The 16,391-nt window shown below is 38.5% G+C and overlaps 1 protein-coding gene across 3 annotated transcripts in view; it reads left to right on the top strand.

Moving 5' to 3' along the window:
• Positions 1 to 15,914, top strand: part of FNIP2 (folliculin interacting protein 2) — a 49,888-nt gene extending 33,974 nt beyond the window's left edge. For all 3 annotated transcript variants that reach the window (XM_058803732.1, XM_058803731.1, XM_058803730.1), the window contains 6 exons: positions 68 to 237; positions 3,507 to 4,815; positions 5,604 to 5,760; positions 7,489 to 7,689; positions 10,969 to 11,084; positions 12,324 to 15,914. In XM_058803732.1, the coding sequence (XP_058659715.1) occupies positions 68 to 237; positions 3,507 to 4,815; positions 5,604 to 5,760; positions 7,489 to 7,689; positions 10,969 to 11,084; positions 12,324 to 12,402 (2,032 nt within the window). In that variant the 3' untranslated portion in view covers positions 12,403 to 15,914. The remainder of the gene's footprint in view (positions 1 to 67; positions 238 to 3,506; positions 4,816 to 5,603; positions 5,761 to 7,488; positions 7,690 to 10,968; positions 11,085 to 12,323) is intronic.
• Positions 15,915 to 16,391: the final 477 nt, after the last annotated feature.

The following is a 16,391-nucleotide window of genomic DNA, read 5'->3' as shown; positions in this document are numbered from 1 at the left end:
CTTAATGGGGTGTTCTTTTGCTGGTGTTACTTTGGACGTACTTTTTTAAACTTTTTTTCCCTCCTAGGTTCTTTGCTGCTTTGCTGACCGCAGTGCTGACATATCACCTGGCGTGGGTCCCCACAGTGATGCCCGTTGACCATCCTCCCATCAAGGCCTTCTCTGAGAAGCGCACATCCCAGTCTGTCAACATGCTGGCAAAATCCCACCCATATAACCCTCTCTGGGCACAGCTGGGTCAGTATGATTTGGAAAACTTCAGATTTTTCTGTAACAAGAAACTTTGTGCATCCACCCCCTTTAGATAAGGGCTGCTTGTAGTCCAGGTCATGTTTCCTCCTACCAACAGGTGTCTTTTGCCTGATTAATCAGACAATTTGGAGGCCTATTTGCATATCCTGCTTTTTATTCTTGTTCCTTGTTGACATCCACTGTTACACTGTCTGGTTAACTTGTTATAGAGGTATTAAGATGGTGCAAGTGCTCTGAATGGTCTGAGCAGTTTGGGAAAAAACAAGATGAAATAGACTGGATTGAGAGAAGTTACCTGGGCCTTGGAGGCCCTTTGTAGTTAAAATTGGCTACCTCCCTTTGTCTCTTTCTCACATAGCTAGAATAGAGAGCAGGGCAATAGATTGGAAGTCTGGCAACTGGCAGTAGCTCCATTCACTTACTGTTACATGAATGGACTTGGGGCAAGATTTTTTTTCTATGCTCTGTGCCTCAGGCTGGTCTCTGACAAATTTTATAGCTTGTAAATTATCTTGATACAAGGGACTAGATAACTGATGTCGGATGAGTAGGTGAATGAAAGCTCAGAAAGTAATTCTGTCAGTGGTAGATATTTGAAAATTCCTCATCTTCTTGGCAGCAGATGCAAATGTGACATCAGACAGCCCTTCACTTTAGCTGATGTACTATATTGCCATGTAAAATAACACACGTGCACACTGAGGCAATGATGTGACTTAACTCTGTGATGCTGGTGCTGTCTCTTCCTGATTGTCTCAGGTTTCTTTTTCTCAGTAACCTCTATGAAGATTTGCTCCTTTGGCCATGTAGTTGTCATGAATTGTTTCCTGGTTTAAGATGTCATTTAAACATTGTGCAGAGGTTAGGCTGAAGGGGAAATTAGAAGTGTGTTCATGGTGTTGAGGACGGAGCCAGGCCTGGAGTTAGAAGAACCAGCTGGACTGGAGGCGTAAGCTCAGTAGTAGCTCTTGTGGTCGCTCCCAGGAGTCACCACTGGTGACTAGTCAAGAGTCTGTTTCTCTTTTTGTCCTGCCAAGTTCTCAGTGCCTGAACTCAAAATGCTCTCTGATTTTGTTTCATTCTTATAAAGCCCAAAAAGCTGTTACCGTTGTGGTTGCAAAAGCTGATTGTGAAAGGGAGATGTTGCCCTCTGCTGGTCCTCTTCTTTAGGAAGAGGGAAGAAAAACAAAAAATCAAGTCTTGGTGCTTAAAAATGGAAATGACAGGATTTTGATGTACCTGTCTTCTCACCTTCAGACCTGTTTTTTCATTACATATTAAATATCAACTGCAATTACTAATACAATTGTAAGTCCCTCACTTACTAATACAATTGTAAGTCCCTCTGTCATGAGGACATGCTGTCTCTTAAACACCAGCTTCAATCTAATGGTATTAAGAAGTATTAGGGCTTCTTGGGGATCATGATTTTGACTTGTACTGTCTTATTAGTATTTATATAAAAGCCAATTGTGCAAATGAACGTGAAGCTTGAATCTGATTTCCATAGCGACTGTGCTCAACTCAGAAGTAAAACAATATATTCCAGTTTCATTTCAATATTGCTTGTCCTTGTGACCTACCAGCCTTTTAGATTAATTGAGGAGTCTGAAGCCCACTTTTGGTTCCTTAGGAATGAATTTGCTGGCTTGTTAGGATCTGGGCTTGGTTGCAAGGGTGTCCCTAACTGAAGGAGAATAGCACCCCTGATGTTACCTGCCACCCAGGAGCCTCTCCAGTACGTCACTGGCATCATGGGAAATGGCAGGTCTTAGCAGGGGAGACAGTAAGAGCCATGGAATTATGGTCTCATTGATCCTTATTTTGTAGGAATGGAGTTGGGAGCCTTATTCCTTCTATGTTCTGTGTAATGAGGAGGAGGCTGGACATAAATGTGCTCTTGGGGTTTTTTTTTTGCTATGTTAGTGTTGAAACCAGAGCCCCCCTTGCCCTTGGAAGAAGTCTTTCTGAAGCTCTGTTTGTAACTCTTAATGTAGTGTTGCTTCTTGAGGTCTAGTACAAAATCCCGATGGCAAGCTCTGTCCAGAACAAAATTTGAGCAGCCTAGAGGAAGGATTTAGTACCTGAAAGCAGTCTGATAGATCAGCAGGTAGCTGATCAAGCCTCAGGCTAGAGAAGCCTGCTTTGCACACTTCAGGTAGCTGCAGAAAATTGTTTGCTGGCTGTCTCCCGTGTGCTGGTGAGACCAGACATTGATTGGTTAACCAAAGACAACTTAGTGAGTGTGCTCTGATGGGTGTCATGTGAAGACAACTGGGGTAACTCATCCTAGGAATAGACATTTCTTTGAGTAAGCTGATCTTTTACCAATAGGGCATGTGAGCATTCTTTTATTGGCTATCTATGTTTACTTCTCGCAGAACTCTGGAGTAGGAGCCCTTTAGCTAATAGGTGATTATAAGCAGCTAGAAGATAATTGCCACTCTCCCAAAGAAATATGTTGAGAGTAGGATATGTACAACCTTAGTTCTGGTAAAAAAGCAGTTATTCAGGATAAATAGCAAATAAGTCATTCTTTGGGGGACTCAGATGATGATGATGTAGTAGTTGCCTACCTTTCATATTGCAGTTGTATTTCGATTTTCTGCATCTTCACTCCCCCTGCCAAAGTTAAATGCTCATGTGAGTGAGGTTGGCTCCCACATACACAGCACATGCCTTGCTCAATAAGGTAGTTATGTGCCTCTTTTTTCTGAACCTCGTTTATTAAGCTAATATTTATTTATTTTTTTCTTTTTTGATATCTTAGTCCTGAAAAACATAATTAAGATTTTATTTGTGTAAAAATGCCTGTGTTTAACAGAGAGTCACTGCACTAACACAGAAAGACTTTGATGTGAAAGAAAATTAGTAAAAAAATAGAAAATAATATAGCTGGCTTCAGAGTTTTGCTGGACCTACATTCTTCTTTGCCCTCTCTTGTGTCAGTTTCCAGGTGATAATGTCTTGTAAGCAGAGTGTAAACTAAATCTTAGCGCCTCTTAACAGAAAGAAAATGAGTAATAGCAGCTGATTCCTCACAAAAGCCCTTCTGGACAAAAGCCAGGTGTAAGAAGCATTAGGTGACTTCTTTTGTTGCTCTTTGTTTTAAAGTTTTATGAATTCACTGTGGAAGAAATTAACTGTCTAATGGTGTCCATAGTAAGTACTGTTTCAAACTGTGTTTAACTTGAACAGTAAAAGTTACATCACAATGCAACATAAACTTGTGAAATTTTTGCTTTCCTGTGCAGGTGATCTCTACGGTGCCATAGGCTCTCCAGTTAGACTGACTCGGACTGTGATTGTTGGGAAGCGCAAGGAGCTGGTGCAGCGCTTGCTCTACGTTCTAACTTACTTCATCCGCTGCTCTGAGCTGCAGGAAAATCAGCTGACCTGGAGTGAGAAGGCTGGCGAGGGAGAGCAGGTGCTAAATGGAAGCAAGATCACAACTGCGCTAGAAAAGGGAGAGGTAGAGGAATCTGATTATGTGGTTGTCACTGTTAAAAATGACCCTGCTCTTGTGCCTCCAATCCTACCTCCAAAGAATGACGGAAGTAAGAACAACAGTACTGCAGAGTGGGTGCATGAACCAGAAAGCACTCAGGCTGTCCCAGTCTCTTCAAAAGAAAAGAGGGAAGCAATAGAAAAGGCAAGTCAGACCTCTGAAACATCTGTTGACTGTCTAACTGGCAATTTCTGTAAAGGAGCAGCTGATGGTAAGAAAAGAACTGTCACTGATACAGGAATTATATCCTACCACTCTGAAGAATCATCTAAATTAGAGGATGTAATGGATACAAAGAAGAACAAGAACCAGAATGAGAGAAAAGTGGAGAAGGAGTTTTCTAGTAGGTCATGTGCTGTACCTTGTCCTGAAAGGTCTGGCCACAGGAGTTCACACTTAGAAAAGGTCACGTTTCAGATTGGAAGTTCAGCATCACCAGAGTCAGACTTAGAAACTCATAGAAGAGAAATGGAAGAAAATCTGAAGGCATTAATTAAACATCCAGAGGTGATACATTGTGCCTCAAGTTCCACAAGTCTGACTGTGGATACTTCTCAGAATCAAGACAGTTGTGAAGCTGCCTTTATCAGTAAACGTAATGTTTGTTATGCACAAATCCCACGGTGTGAGGAGAAGGAAAGTATACTTAACCAACATATGGAAAGTAAAGAAACTGAAGTGAATTTAATTAATTCAATATCTAGTGAAATGCTTTTGCCCACAGATAACATAGAAACTGTAAAATTGCCAAACATGAAAGAAAATAGAACTTTATGCTCTGGCAATCTGGAGAACTATTCTTCTGACTGTGTAGAAGCAGATTCTACTGTCAAACAGGATTCCTCTAAAGTAGGTGCTAAAGATGTCCCCTATGGGGATTCTGGAAGGAAAACCTCCTTCAGAGTTGAAGGGGACATTCCAAGGAACGAGAGTTCAGACAGTGCTCTTGGAGCTAGTGATGAAGAAGGTGACTGTTGTATCCCTGATGAAGTGCATCATGATAACATCAGCAAACGGCTTGAGGAATTTGCAGAAGTGGAACTTCCTTTGCCAAGGTAAAGAAGTCTGATTAATTTAGAACTAAATGAAGTCAAAAGCTGTAGCTACTTTGGACTTGTTTAAAGTTTCAAGTCTGAAGTCTTCTGGGAACCTGACTAAGTTCCTTGCAAACAAATCAGTAGCAGACAGTGATGTAGTTAGTTAGAATTCTTGTAAGCAGATTTGGCAGAAAGGAAACATAGCAGATTTAATAAAGTTTTATAACAAAGGTATATATCAAATGCCTAAAAAAGGTGATCAAACTTTATATGTAAGCTGACTGAAACATTTAGTGTAGACATGTAGATAGAACATCTGAGGACAAGCAAAACTTTACTTAAAAAGATAACTGTTTAGATTTGACATAATTCTTAAATGAAATACAAATTTGGAATAAATATGGGCACGCTGTTTGAAAATTCTTGAGCATTCCAGGTGCATATGGAGTTTGATGGTGCTTGAGGTCAGTTTCTAGACTTACCTTCAGCAAGAGAATTGAAGAAAACTCGAATTCAGCAAAACTGTAAGCTGCACAACATGGAGCCCATATATCCCACAAACTCCAGTGCATATAAATTTTCTTATGTGCAAGTTTGAGGAAATCAATACATGGTTAAATTTTAGCTTTTAAAATTCTTGTTTCAAGGAGCAGCAGTAGATGTTTACTGGTGTGGACATTTATGTATACTTGTAGTACAACTGTTGATTAATATTTGCAGTAGAAAGAGAGACTTTGCATTCATGTAAAATCTGAATGCAGGTTGTCAAGCAAGAGTCTTACCTGCTTTGTATTTCTGTATTTCAGGTCAAATACCATCAGCAGTCAATGTGTGAAAAACTTTGGAAGATCACTTCTGGGTGGTTACTGTCATACATATATACCTGATCTAGTGCTGCATGGAATAAATAATGATGAAAAACTCAAGCAGTGTCTACTAGCAGATCTACTTCATGCAATGCATGTGAGTTCAAGTGCTGAGTCAGAGTTGTGATATTACTGAAATCTACAGAAGTAGGTTATTTCAGTAGGTGACTTTTTTTACTTACCTGTTCTGAACAGCCACAACTGCCATGTCTGCCTTTTTGAAAGATGTAAGCCCTTAATTTACTATATGCAATGCTTTTTCATGCAAAAATCATGTGCTTTCCTTTATTACTTTCAAGGCTTCTCTTCCAATATTAACACAAGGAAGATTGTTTGCAACTTCAAGTTACAAACAAGGAAAAGAACCCTTGAGCTGCTTCTCTTTTCCATCACAATAGCAGACAAAATTACCTGCATTTCAGAAAAATTATATGCAAGTTGAAACATCTTATTTTGCTACTTAGTGGCATGTGTTGCAGGTGAGGTAAAGTCATGTTGAGGCCTGTGTGATGCTAGTCTGTAGCAGAAATGACTGACTACAGAAGATAGTTGTATATAGATAAGAAATTTGCTGTGTTTTTTCTCCACTGTAAGTTCTCCTACATTATAAAATTTATAACTAAGCTTTCACTGGAATAACTGTGTGACCTCAGTGTGCAACTTAAAATTCTTATCTAGTAATTGTCAGCAGCTTCTCTCTGTAGCAAGAATGATTCTGCTGGCATGACTGCATTTATTATCCAGAGCAGTGAGGTGTGTGTCTGTCTGTTCCTTAAGGAACATCGGATTGGTCTGGTGTGATAGTGTGGCTCTTCTTTGGTGGATGACAAGTGGGCCATGAGCTTGCTCAGCTCTTGCTGCCAGGAGAGCCAGTGCTCTCCTGGTGTGCCTAGCAAGAGCCTTCTAGCTGGTCAGGGGAGGTGAACCTGCCCCTTTACTCAGCTCTAGTGAGGTCACATCTGGAGTGCTGTGTCCACTCCTGGGCTCCACAGGTCAAGAAGGATGAGGAGCTACTGGAGAGAGTCCAGTGGAGAGCCCCAAAGATCATTAGGGATCTGGAACATCTCTCTTCTCAGAGGAGACTAGACTGAGAGGGGATCTCATTGGTGCATATTAATATCCTAAAGGCAGGTGTCAAGAGAGTGGTGCTCAGCAACACGACAAGGAGCAATGGCCATAAACTAAAGCACAGGAAGTTCCACCTCAGGAAGTTCCACCTTCTGAGGAATAACTTTATGTTGAGGGTGGCAGAGCACTGGAGCCAGCTGCTCAGGGAGGTCATGGAATCTCCCTCTCTAGAGACATTCAAAACCTGCCTGGCCGTGTTCCTGTGTCACCTGCTCTAGGGGACACTGCCTTGGCAAGGAGTTGGATTAGAGGATCTCCAGAGGGTCCCTCCTCCTTGCTTTTCTGTTATACCCTTCTTGGTTGTGCATAGTAAAATCCCTCACCTGTCTCCGAAACATTGAATGTACTTTCACCATACTGGATCAGTGTAATTATTACACTCTTCATTTTGAAAGAAACTAATCTCTTCAGGGTAGGGGGAATACATGAAGAAAAATAAAATTGAGTAGTGATTTTCAGGCACTAATGAAAATCAAATGTCTCAATCAAATTGGCAGATGCAGTGCTGCTGAATGCTGAATGTAAATCTTGTCACTGTCTTGTCATTTTTTGAGATGCCTTTGGTCCCCTAATGGACAAAAAAATGCATTGAATCACTTCCTTATTTGCTACATCAGTGTGTAAAAGTAGAATATCAAACTGAGCTGTGGAAATGTATATGAAAGTATCACATAATTGTATCTTGTTTCTGTTGCAGCATCCAGTGCTAGATGAGCCCATAGCAGAAGCTGTCTGCATTATTGCAGACACAGATAAATGGAATGTACAAGTAGCTACAAGCCAGAGGAAGATGATGGACAGTGTGAAGTTAGGCAAGGATGTTCTGGTTTCGAGTCAAGTATCCAGTCTGTTGCAGTCTATTTTACAGCTTTACAAACTGAACGTCCCAGCTGACTTTGTAAGTATTTCTTTATTGAAGGCTGAAGCTAATGGAAATTGCTTAGCTCAGATAGCAAGCGTAGAGTTCTGTAACTGTGTTGCAATATCAATGAACTAAAGCCTGATATAGTGCAGAGCTGTTACAACATATTGAAAAGAATCCATGCTACAGTCCAGTAATGGATACCAATGGGAACCAAGTTGGTTCTGGCAAACAACTTCCTATTCTTGGAGTTTCTATTCAACTCTGTCATGTTGCATACTCCCTATGCCACAGCATCCTTTCCTGTCCTCATTTGTAGTGGAGTTCATCAGAGCAAATCAGTAATGCTGATTTTGCTGATTACAACGAAATTACCCCCAAGTCTGACTGCAATAACTATAGTTCAATTTTTAGCACATGATTATTGGTGAGGGGAGATGGAGGGGTTTGTCAGTAGTCACCCCTTTTCTAATAAGCAGAATTGATTTGTCCTTCAGCAGATGGTTTGAGAAATTCTCTAGGAGTCTTGTGTAATGACTGTGCCAGCAGATGGAAGAGAAAGATAGAGCTAAACACTAACAACTCAAAATAGTATTAGTTGGCACTGTTTTGGGTTAAATTGGTGGTATTGATTACACTAAGTTCTTCAGGTCAAATACTAGGCAAAATATGTGGGTACATTTTTGAGTGTTTTCTCTGGATTCTTCTGGGCATTGAAAAATACACAACTGTGGTTGAAATTGTATCTTAACACTTGCACAGTCAAACCTTAAATCCTGGCTTTTTTAAACTGAGTAGTTGATTTTGCAACTGAAGTGTTCTTTCCAGTGTTCTTTCCATTTGTGTATGCAGTTTCTATAGGCCTTGTGTGGTTTGGGAGGTGTCTGGAGGCAGAATGATTTTCAGGGGTTTTTATTTCCTTTTTCTTACAAAAAGGAACTGTGAAGTGACAGTGCTAGTTGTTTGTAAATTTTTTATCATTTGTGTTAGAAATACTTTGATCCTTCTGTCAGGAGATTTTGCAACTCTGCTAAAATAACATCAGTGTGTGGAAGCCAAGTGTTCCTAAACTCTAGGAGAAGTATGACATTCCCACAGTAGTACTTCTATTGATTTAAATTTGGATAGAAACATATGTATTGATGTACTCATATCAATCAGAAATGACCACAGTGCAGTATGTTTGAAGCTTCCTTTAGGAGTGCAAATCTCTTTACATGCAGTTACTGTTCAGATGAGTAAGTATTTTTGCAGTTTTGTGGTACCAACAAAAAACAACTCAATTTGAGACCAGATGAAAAACAAGTGGTGATATCTTTATTTTACCACTTCAGACTGATAGTTGTGCTGCAGAAAGCTTTGCAGTATGTCCTGGTGAGAGCAAAGTGCTGATTGCAACTGCTGCATTTTAGCAAAAGTTTTACCTGCATCTTTAAGCTCAGTTTAAGCTACTCTTCTATTTTTAGAAGTTACTTGACTTTTTTTCCATTTGGTTGATGAGAAAAACTGCAGAGGATGCTAATATATAAGAAAACAAAACTTGTGGACACTGAACAAGATGGGTTAATGTACCGAGCCTGTGGGCAGAAACATCTTTTGATTCTTTGCTGGTGTTCAGAAGGAGCAGATCATATGATGTAAACAACCCTTCTTTTAAAATAATGTGGAATTCTTCCTTACTTGCTCCCTCATAACTTAAAAAAAAAATCCATAATCCTTAACACAAATACTGGAATTGAAACAGATTGAAATGCTACTTTGTGAATCAGCTGCATGCCCCCCATAACCACTGAGAAAGTGCTCGTAGACTTTTTGCATGAGGGTTACCTGTAATGGAAAAGATAAGAGTGCTTGCTTCCCTTTTGGCCAGAATCAGAAGTGTTATGATTAGAATGACTTGAGTGAAAATTTGCTTGAAGCAAATTCATCAAACTGTTGTCTAAAACCTTCTGCCTTTCCTCCATTGGTGGCAGTGATTTTACTCTACTACCATGAAAACACATTTTTTAAAATGCCTCTTTATTTTCCATTATTAAGACTTGATATTAGCTCATTGAAAGAATAATTAAACATCTTCATCGTGCTTCAGATGATCAGAAAAATACATCTTAGGCTGCCTACAAGCTTGAGTCTTTTTTTTCTCATTAGTTTTTTAATTAACAAAACTGGTCTCACCAGGTCTCACGTCTAATACTTAGGGTTTTCATTCAGCTCCAGCACATGGGATGATGGCCTGAAGCTATTTGCTGCTACTGTTTCTAATTGCTGTCTGTGCCTGCTGGATGATTATATGTTTGATAATGTGAGGTTCTGTATTGCTTCCTGCTTTCATCTCCTGATTTCAGAGAGCTGACCTAATTTAACTTTTTTGAAGTGGTCATCCCTGTGAAAAGAAGGAATATATCAAATTGAATGTACCTTTGTCCTACAACAAAATACCTGATAAGACTTCCTACCTACTCAGCTTGTGAAGACATGCTGCCTGCTGACCTTGTCTTGCCAGAATAACCCCTCTCTCTCCTTGAAGCCAAGGTTCATCTGCTCTCTTGTAGTTGGTATATGAGAAATTGCCATGAATCACATGACTGTATTTAAAAATAAAATGCATTTCTAGCATTCCACTACTGGACGTGGAATGATTAAGCTGATATTTCAGCTTGAACTATTACCTTTTGGCAATCAGCATCAAATGTTTAAGCAATTTTAAACTAGAAGTACTTAGGAATTATGAAAACAAATGCCTAAAATGGATTTGTAACTTAGTTGCTACAGAAAAGCAGTCAGCAAAAGAGTTATAATTCTGTTACCAGTAAGGTACTGGTGTCTTCCACATCTTGAGTCTTAGTTTCTTGAATGGCGCTAGAGCCTTAGAGCTAGAATGATCATTTTAGAAACTGTTGTTTAAACTAAGTCTTTCAGAAAAATAGTACTAACTTACAACAAAGGCATCTTGATCCAAGAATACTGCCTTAATTCTTAGTAAGATATCTTGAGTTGTTTTGAACCTCATTAAAACTGTTTAAGTTGGCAGAAATGCAGTGGTGTGAGTGGAAATAGAGGTGCAGTTTATGCAACAAAATTGCTGCCCAGGAGAGCTGGAATACCCCAGTTCTATCAGGGGTTTCCTCTTTGTGGAGTAGTGTAACTTTTTTTAAGTTTATAGCACAATTGTAATAAATCCAATTGCATCTTCTAGATTTTGGAGTGGAGGCTTAGTTTATCTTCTGAGGTAGAAGGTAAAGCGATGTGCTTAGATTTCTGTAATATTTGCATGTGGTTGCAAAAGTTGTTCTGAGCTTTGTGGTCTGTTTGCAGTGCATAATGCATCTTGAGGACAGACTGCAAGAGATGTATCTCAAAAGCAAAATGCTTTCAGAATATCTGCGAGGACATACAAGAGTGCATGTAAAAGAACTAGGAATTGTATTGGGGTGAGTATTGCAGGTACCAGTCTTAAGCAATGGCAAAAGCAGGGGCAATTATTTTTCCTTTTCTTCTGAGTGTTGACAGCTTGTTCTCATGAGAATTTGCTTCATATTTAACACTTCTCTTTCATGGGCCTAATAAGTTGCAAAAAGGGCTCTACTGACCTATCTCAAAATCAGGAGAAGACATTTATACAGCAACAACAAAATACTTGTCATTTTTAAATCTTCAGAATTAAGAGAGTTTGGATTTTGGTCATTAGTGAGTTATCCAAGCATTCGTATGCACTCTCTTCTGTTGTGATCTCCTTAATGAGAGCTTCATCCCAACAAATACTTTGGAATTTTTGGAATGAAAAGGGTGCATTTGTACTTAAGTGACAAGAGGGTCTCAAAGATCAGGTGTAGAAAAATAAACAGGTGTCCTGTTCAGCAGCTGTCTTCTAATAATAGTACTTGATTGGCATATAACCTTTAGGGAGCTGCCTGCTGACAGCAGAAAAAGGGGAAGAAGTAAATACACTTTCTCAAGATGTTTTTTAACACTGTAGCTTAAATCTAACTTATCTTTTTCCAGACTGTTCGAGATTTCATACTCAGAAATGCAGTTGTAAATAGTGAAACAGTGAAATAAGCACTTTTCTCTGTGTGTGTGTATGTGTTAAATATATATAAATATATACATGCATCCTGGCTTCTGAGCCGCTTTGCATTTGGAAGTAGTTGGAAACTGACCATTGCACTTGAGAGACATTCCTTGAACTATTATTGCATAATATTAAATTCAAATTTTGGTCTTTTTTTTTGTAAGAAAGTGCTACTATGTAGCAAACTGAGTTATATTCAAAACCTGAAATGCATAATCTTCCATAAGCTGATACTTAGTACTTTGTTAAACTGGGTTTATTGGAGCCTACTCACTGGTAAGACTACAAGCTGAGGCTTAGGGTTTAGCAAATACATAAAAGATCTTTTATTTAAACCAGAAAAGATTATATAGCGCAGAATGTAATGCTGCTTGCTATCTTTTGATTTAAGTGCTAATGTACTTCTTGGTTTTAAGCATTATTTACTTACCTTTAGTGGTAGTACATAATTATTGACAGTAAATAATAATTAAACTATGAACTTAGTAATGGCAAGACGCAGTTTCTTTAAAGTGGATGAAAAGTATCATCTTGTATTTCTCTTGTGAAAATGACTGTATATTATTTTAAAGGCTGTCTTTTTTTTTTTAATTTCTAGGATTGAATCCAATGACTTGCCTTTGTTGGCTGCTATAGCAAGTACTCATTCCCCATATGTTGCTCAAATACTCTTATAAATTAAATTCTCAGGATAGTCATTCCCTTAAAGTACAGTTATGAAAATGGGAATGTTGAATGAAGAACAGAGGTGCCAAACACTGGTAAAGGGGAGCACTGATGAAAGCAGGTGATGACTGTACATTCTGCCACCTTCGATCCTGATTTCAGCCGGATGTTTTATCGGAGGACTTCAGTTTACATAACACAAAAGGCATTCAGGTTTTTCTTACAATCTCACTTCTGACTTAAATCAAGAGACTGCATCCTTGCATTTTATTTTTATTCAAAGGACAAAAGTTAACACTATGTGGCAGACCAGGTGCTGCCATCCAAAACGCTGCTCAAAACCATGAAGTACCAGTTAAAAGAACAAGTGGGTTAGAATGGATTTTGTAATACTATGCTTGTGAGTGTGGTGTATGTCTCTTTGCTGGGGAGGAGGAGGAGGAGTAGCTGTTAACTCTGTATATAGCATTCCTATACAAAAGTGTATTTGGTGGGATGTGATTTTCTTGCAGAACATACGTGTGTTTTTGTATAGTAGAAGTGATGGGCTCAGAACAAGGAGCTTGGATTCAGCAGCCAGATGTCATGTGGGAATGGAGGTGTGCATGAGCTTGATGTGACTTTTCCATTTAACGACAAGAGGTTGAGAGCTGTGGCTGCTTCTGTTTTAATGAGGAGGCATTCTGATGGGCCCATGGCTGCAAGTGGAATGGAATGGACTTCCGAGAGAGGGATTTTGTGGGAAAGCCTTATGGAACTTCTGCTACAAGTTTACATTTGTTGCTGATGCAACTTCAGTAACTGTTGATTTGCTGTATGACTGTGGTCCTGAGAACTAAACATGTCTTGGTGTCATCAAGTATTGCTATCTCCAAGGAGTATGAATTTGGAAAACTTGTGAACGATGCCAGTGCTATGAGCATGTGTCCGTGTGCACATACACCAAACAATTGGCACAAACTGAAGACAATCGTATTGGGGAAATACAAGATATCAAACAACCCCCACCAAACCTTTAGTCAAAACTATTACTTTTTTCCAGCTATGAGTTGTCACTCTGAGTAGGAATAGAACAGGAACGTTGTTTGAAGTAAAATGAAATATGGGGGCAAACCCCAGTATTTGATATTACTCTGAATGTTTGCAATTACCCTTTTTGGTTCTACAGAAATCTTGAACTATCATCCAGGTGCCTTTCCTTACTAGATTATCTACTCTGACACCAGAAACTACTTCTCCACTAGTTGATACTGGCCTTTGGTGTTTCTAGAAAGCAAAATAAAATTTTGTACTTCACTGTTTTCACGTGGTTGATTAAAATGAATGTAAAAAATACCTTTTTTTGCATAAAGCACTGTTAAGCGGGATATGAAACTATGGACCAGACTGAGGAGAGAACAAAGGATCAGAACACGCTCAAATGGAAAACTCAATGTTGGACTGTTCCGTTGTGAGCCACTGTGAATACAGTGTCTGAAACTGTCATCTTGCAAGCAAATTTCTGGCAACACAATTGCTTGAAAATAGTGAATTCTAAAAAGAAACTCCTGGTCACCAGTTGTGAGTTCTCCTTGTTGGTGGTTACAGATTTTTAACACTGAAGGGACACACTTTTATTAAAAGTGTTTTTATTTCCTACTACCTTGATGTTTGGACTTTTCTACAGTAAACTTTCAATTATTTGAAATAATGAAATGTGGTTATTGTGAATTGTTTAAATGTGATGGGGTTTTATTAACCTTGTGTTGCTTTTTGAGGGAAATAGGTAGACTGGCCTACTGTGAAAAGAGGTTGTTTCCACGTGGAGGGATACTTAATATTCTGATACAACACTTCTTAAGCTGTTCCTTCTATGCTGGTTTTCTGACCTGACATTCCAAATATTTCTTTTATTGCTTTTCATATTTCTCCCTAGTGTTCTGCCTAAAAAGGCTAAAATCTTTCTATGGTTCAGGTTTTTTTCTCCTGCTTTATAGCTAAGCAAACTTTTCATATCTTTGGTCTGTGAATCCTATCTGCTGGAAAGTAAATTTACCTCTGCATATGGCTTTTAGCAGATACCACTTTCTGTTTCACAAGGTTAAAACAAGGAGCGAACCATAGAGCAAGTCACGTATTCCTAAACTGCCCTCTTGGTGGAGAATGTGTGTGTGCATGTGTAAGACTATGAAACTGCTTCTCTGAGTGTATATAGAAATCCTCTTGTACTTCCTATATTTCATGTCACTCTTAAATAGTAGCTGACATCATTTAAAGTCAGTCCAGTTCTTTTGAAGTGGGGTTTTATCTGAACAGACTCTGACAGTTCTTCAAAGAAATATATGCTAACTTAAAGATGTGCTTTTGTTGTCACAGGGTTTACTAAAGAGGATGGAGATCTGCAGGCATTTAAGTGATTTCAACATTAATACCATAATCAATAATAGACCTGATTTTACCACATCAAGTGTTTAAAAGAAAATAAATCTGCCTTTGGGCAAGACATCAGTTAACTTTATGGTGGCATGTGAGCTGATGGTCAAAAGCACTTGAATTTTCTTCAGCCCAGGCTAAAACTTTATAGTTCTTGCTGCTTTCTCTAACATTTTGCTGCTCTTCAGAAATTACTTGTTGAACTATTTTATTCTCAGTTTTAGTTTTGGGGGAAAGAAAATTCAAAATGAAAGCCCTTTATTACCTTTAAAAGGCTTTAGACTAATGAAAGCTAATTACATATTTCCCCTCCACCAAATGTACTACCTCAGTTGACAGGATTCCACTTTCTAGGGCTTTTTTTTGACTCGAAGTCTTTAACTTGTTTTTGGTAGCATCTTGATGTTCATGTAAATTGGTGTGGCATGACAGGGCAGTAAGTATTTACAGATGTGTTTTTTAGACATTTTTAGGGCATGTTTCTGGTTTTACTTTAATAGGATGAAAAGTGATATGAATGTACAGCTGTGTTGAAAATTGATAATGTAGCTTAATTTTCAAATATTCCAAAGTTGTTTTTATCAGTATTATGTAGGTTTTTGTAAACTTAAAAACATATTTTCTTGGTTAGGTGGGAGTGCACAGTCTTTCCAAAATCCCACATAAATGCAGTTTACACACTGAAATTTAAAGAATGTATGCTGTTTTCAGGCAAGACTAGACATAGGGGAGGAATGAACAGCTAAATTGTAGAATTTAATTGAAATGAATTCTTGAACCCCAAACAATACCAAGATTGGAACATTTTAATTTAAGTGAGGTACACTCTGAACTAGTCTATACAACTGTCTTTTGCTCCCAAAAAACTAATAGACACTGATTCTGCAATTCACATTTCTGATGGCATCTTCCAAAATTTTAGATTGATTTTCCCCACTCCATATTATAAGCATCTTTGATCTTAAAGTCAAAGCCTCTTTTCAGATGCATCAAATTCTTGTATATAAGGTTTATGCAAAACGATCACTTACCCTTCAAGGAACTTCTACTTCAATAAAAGGACCCAAATAAAAATCAAGTCTGAACTACTGAATTTAGTCTAGACAATTTCCTTCTTCTTCTTCTTTTTTTTTTTTTTTTTGGGGGGGGAGGGGGGAAGGGTGGGGGATTTGAGGTCAAATGAGGTAATTTGACATACATGGCAAGTTTTCCATAGTAGAAAAATGTGTGTTGCTATTGCATGTTTGGAGAACATAGGCTTTTTTAGGAATGACTGAACACCAATGTCAAACTACATGTTTTTTTCTTATAGTTGTTTATGTACACTATCTTTTTGGTCAATTTCTTTGCGGCATTTGGTGCAATAAACTTTCTGAAATCAACGTAAGTGGTATTTGGTATCTTCCTTTTTAAAGCTTCTGAAATAGCTGTTGTTGTTGTAGCTGAGGTCTAACAGCTCATGGACTTTTAGATAACCCTTCAGCAAAGTAAGTAACTCTTTTAAGAGGTGTCTAACAGGAAGGCTGCACAAAATTTGGAACTTGGTTGGTTATCCTTGGAAATTTTACCCCACTTACATGTAAACAGG

The sequence above is a fragment of the Ammospiza caudacuta genome, chromosome 4 (assembly GCF_027887145.1).
Source record: "Ammospiza caudacuta isolate bAmmCau1 chromosome 4, bAmmCau1.pri, whole genome shotgun sequence".
Lineage (NCBI taxonomy): Eukaryota > Metazoa > Chordata > Aves > Passeriformes > Passerellidae > Ammospiza > Ammospiza caudacuta.
This window is presented reverse-complemented; position numbering and strand designations above follow the sequence as displayed.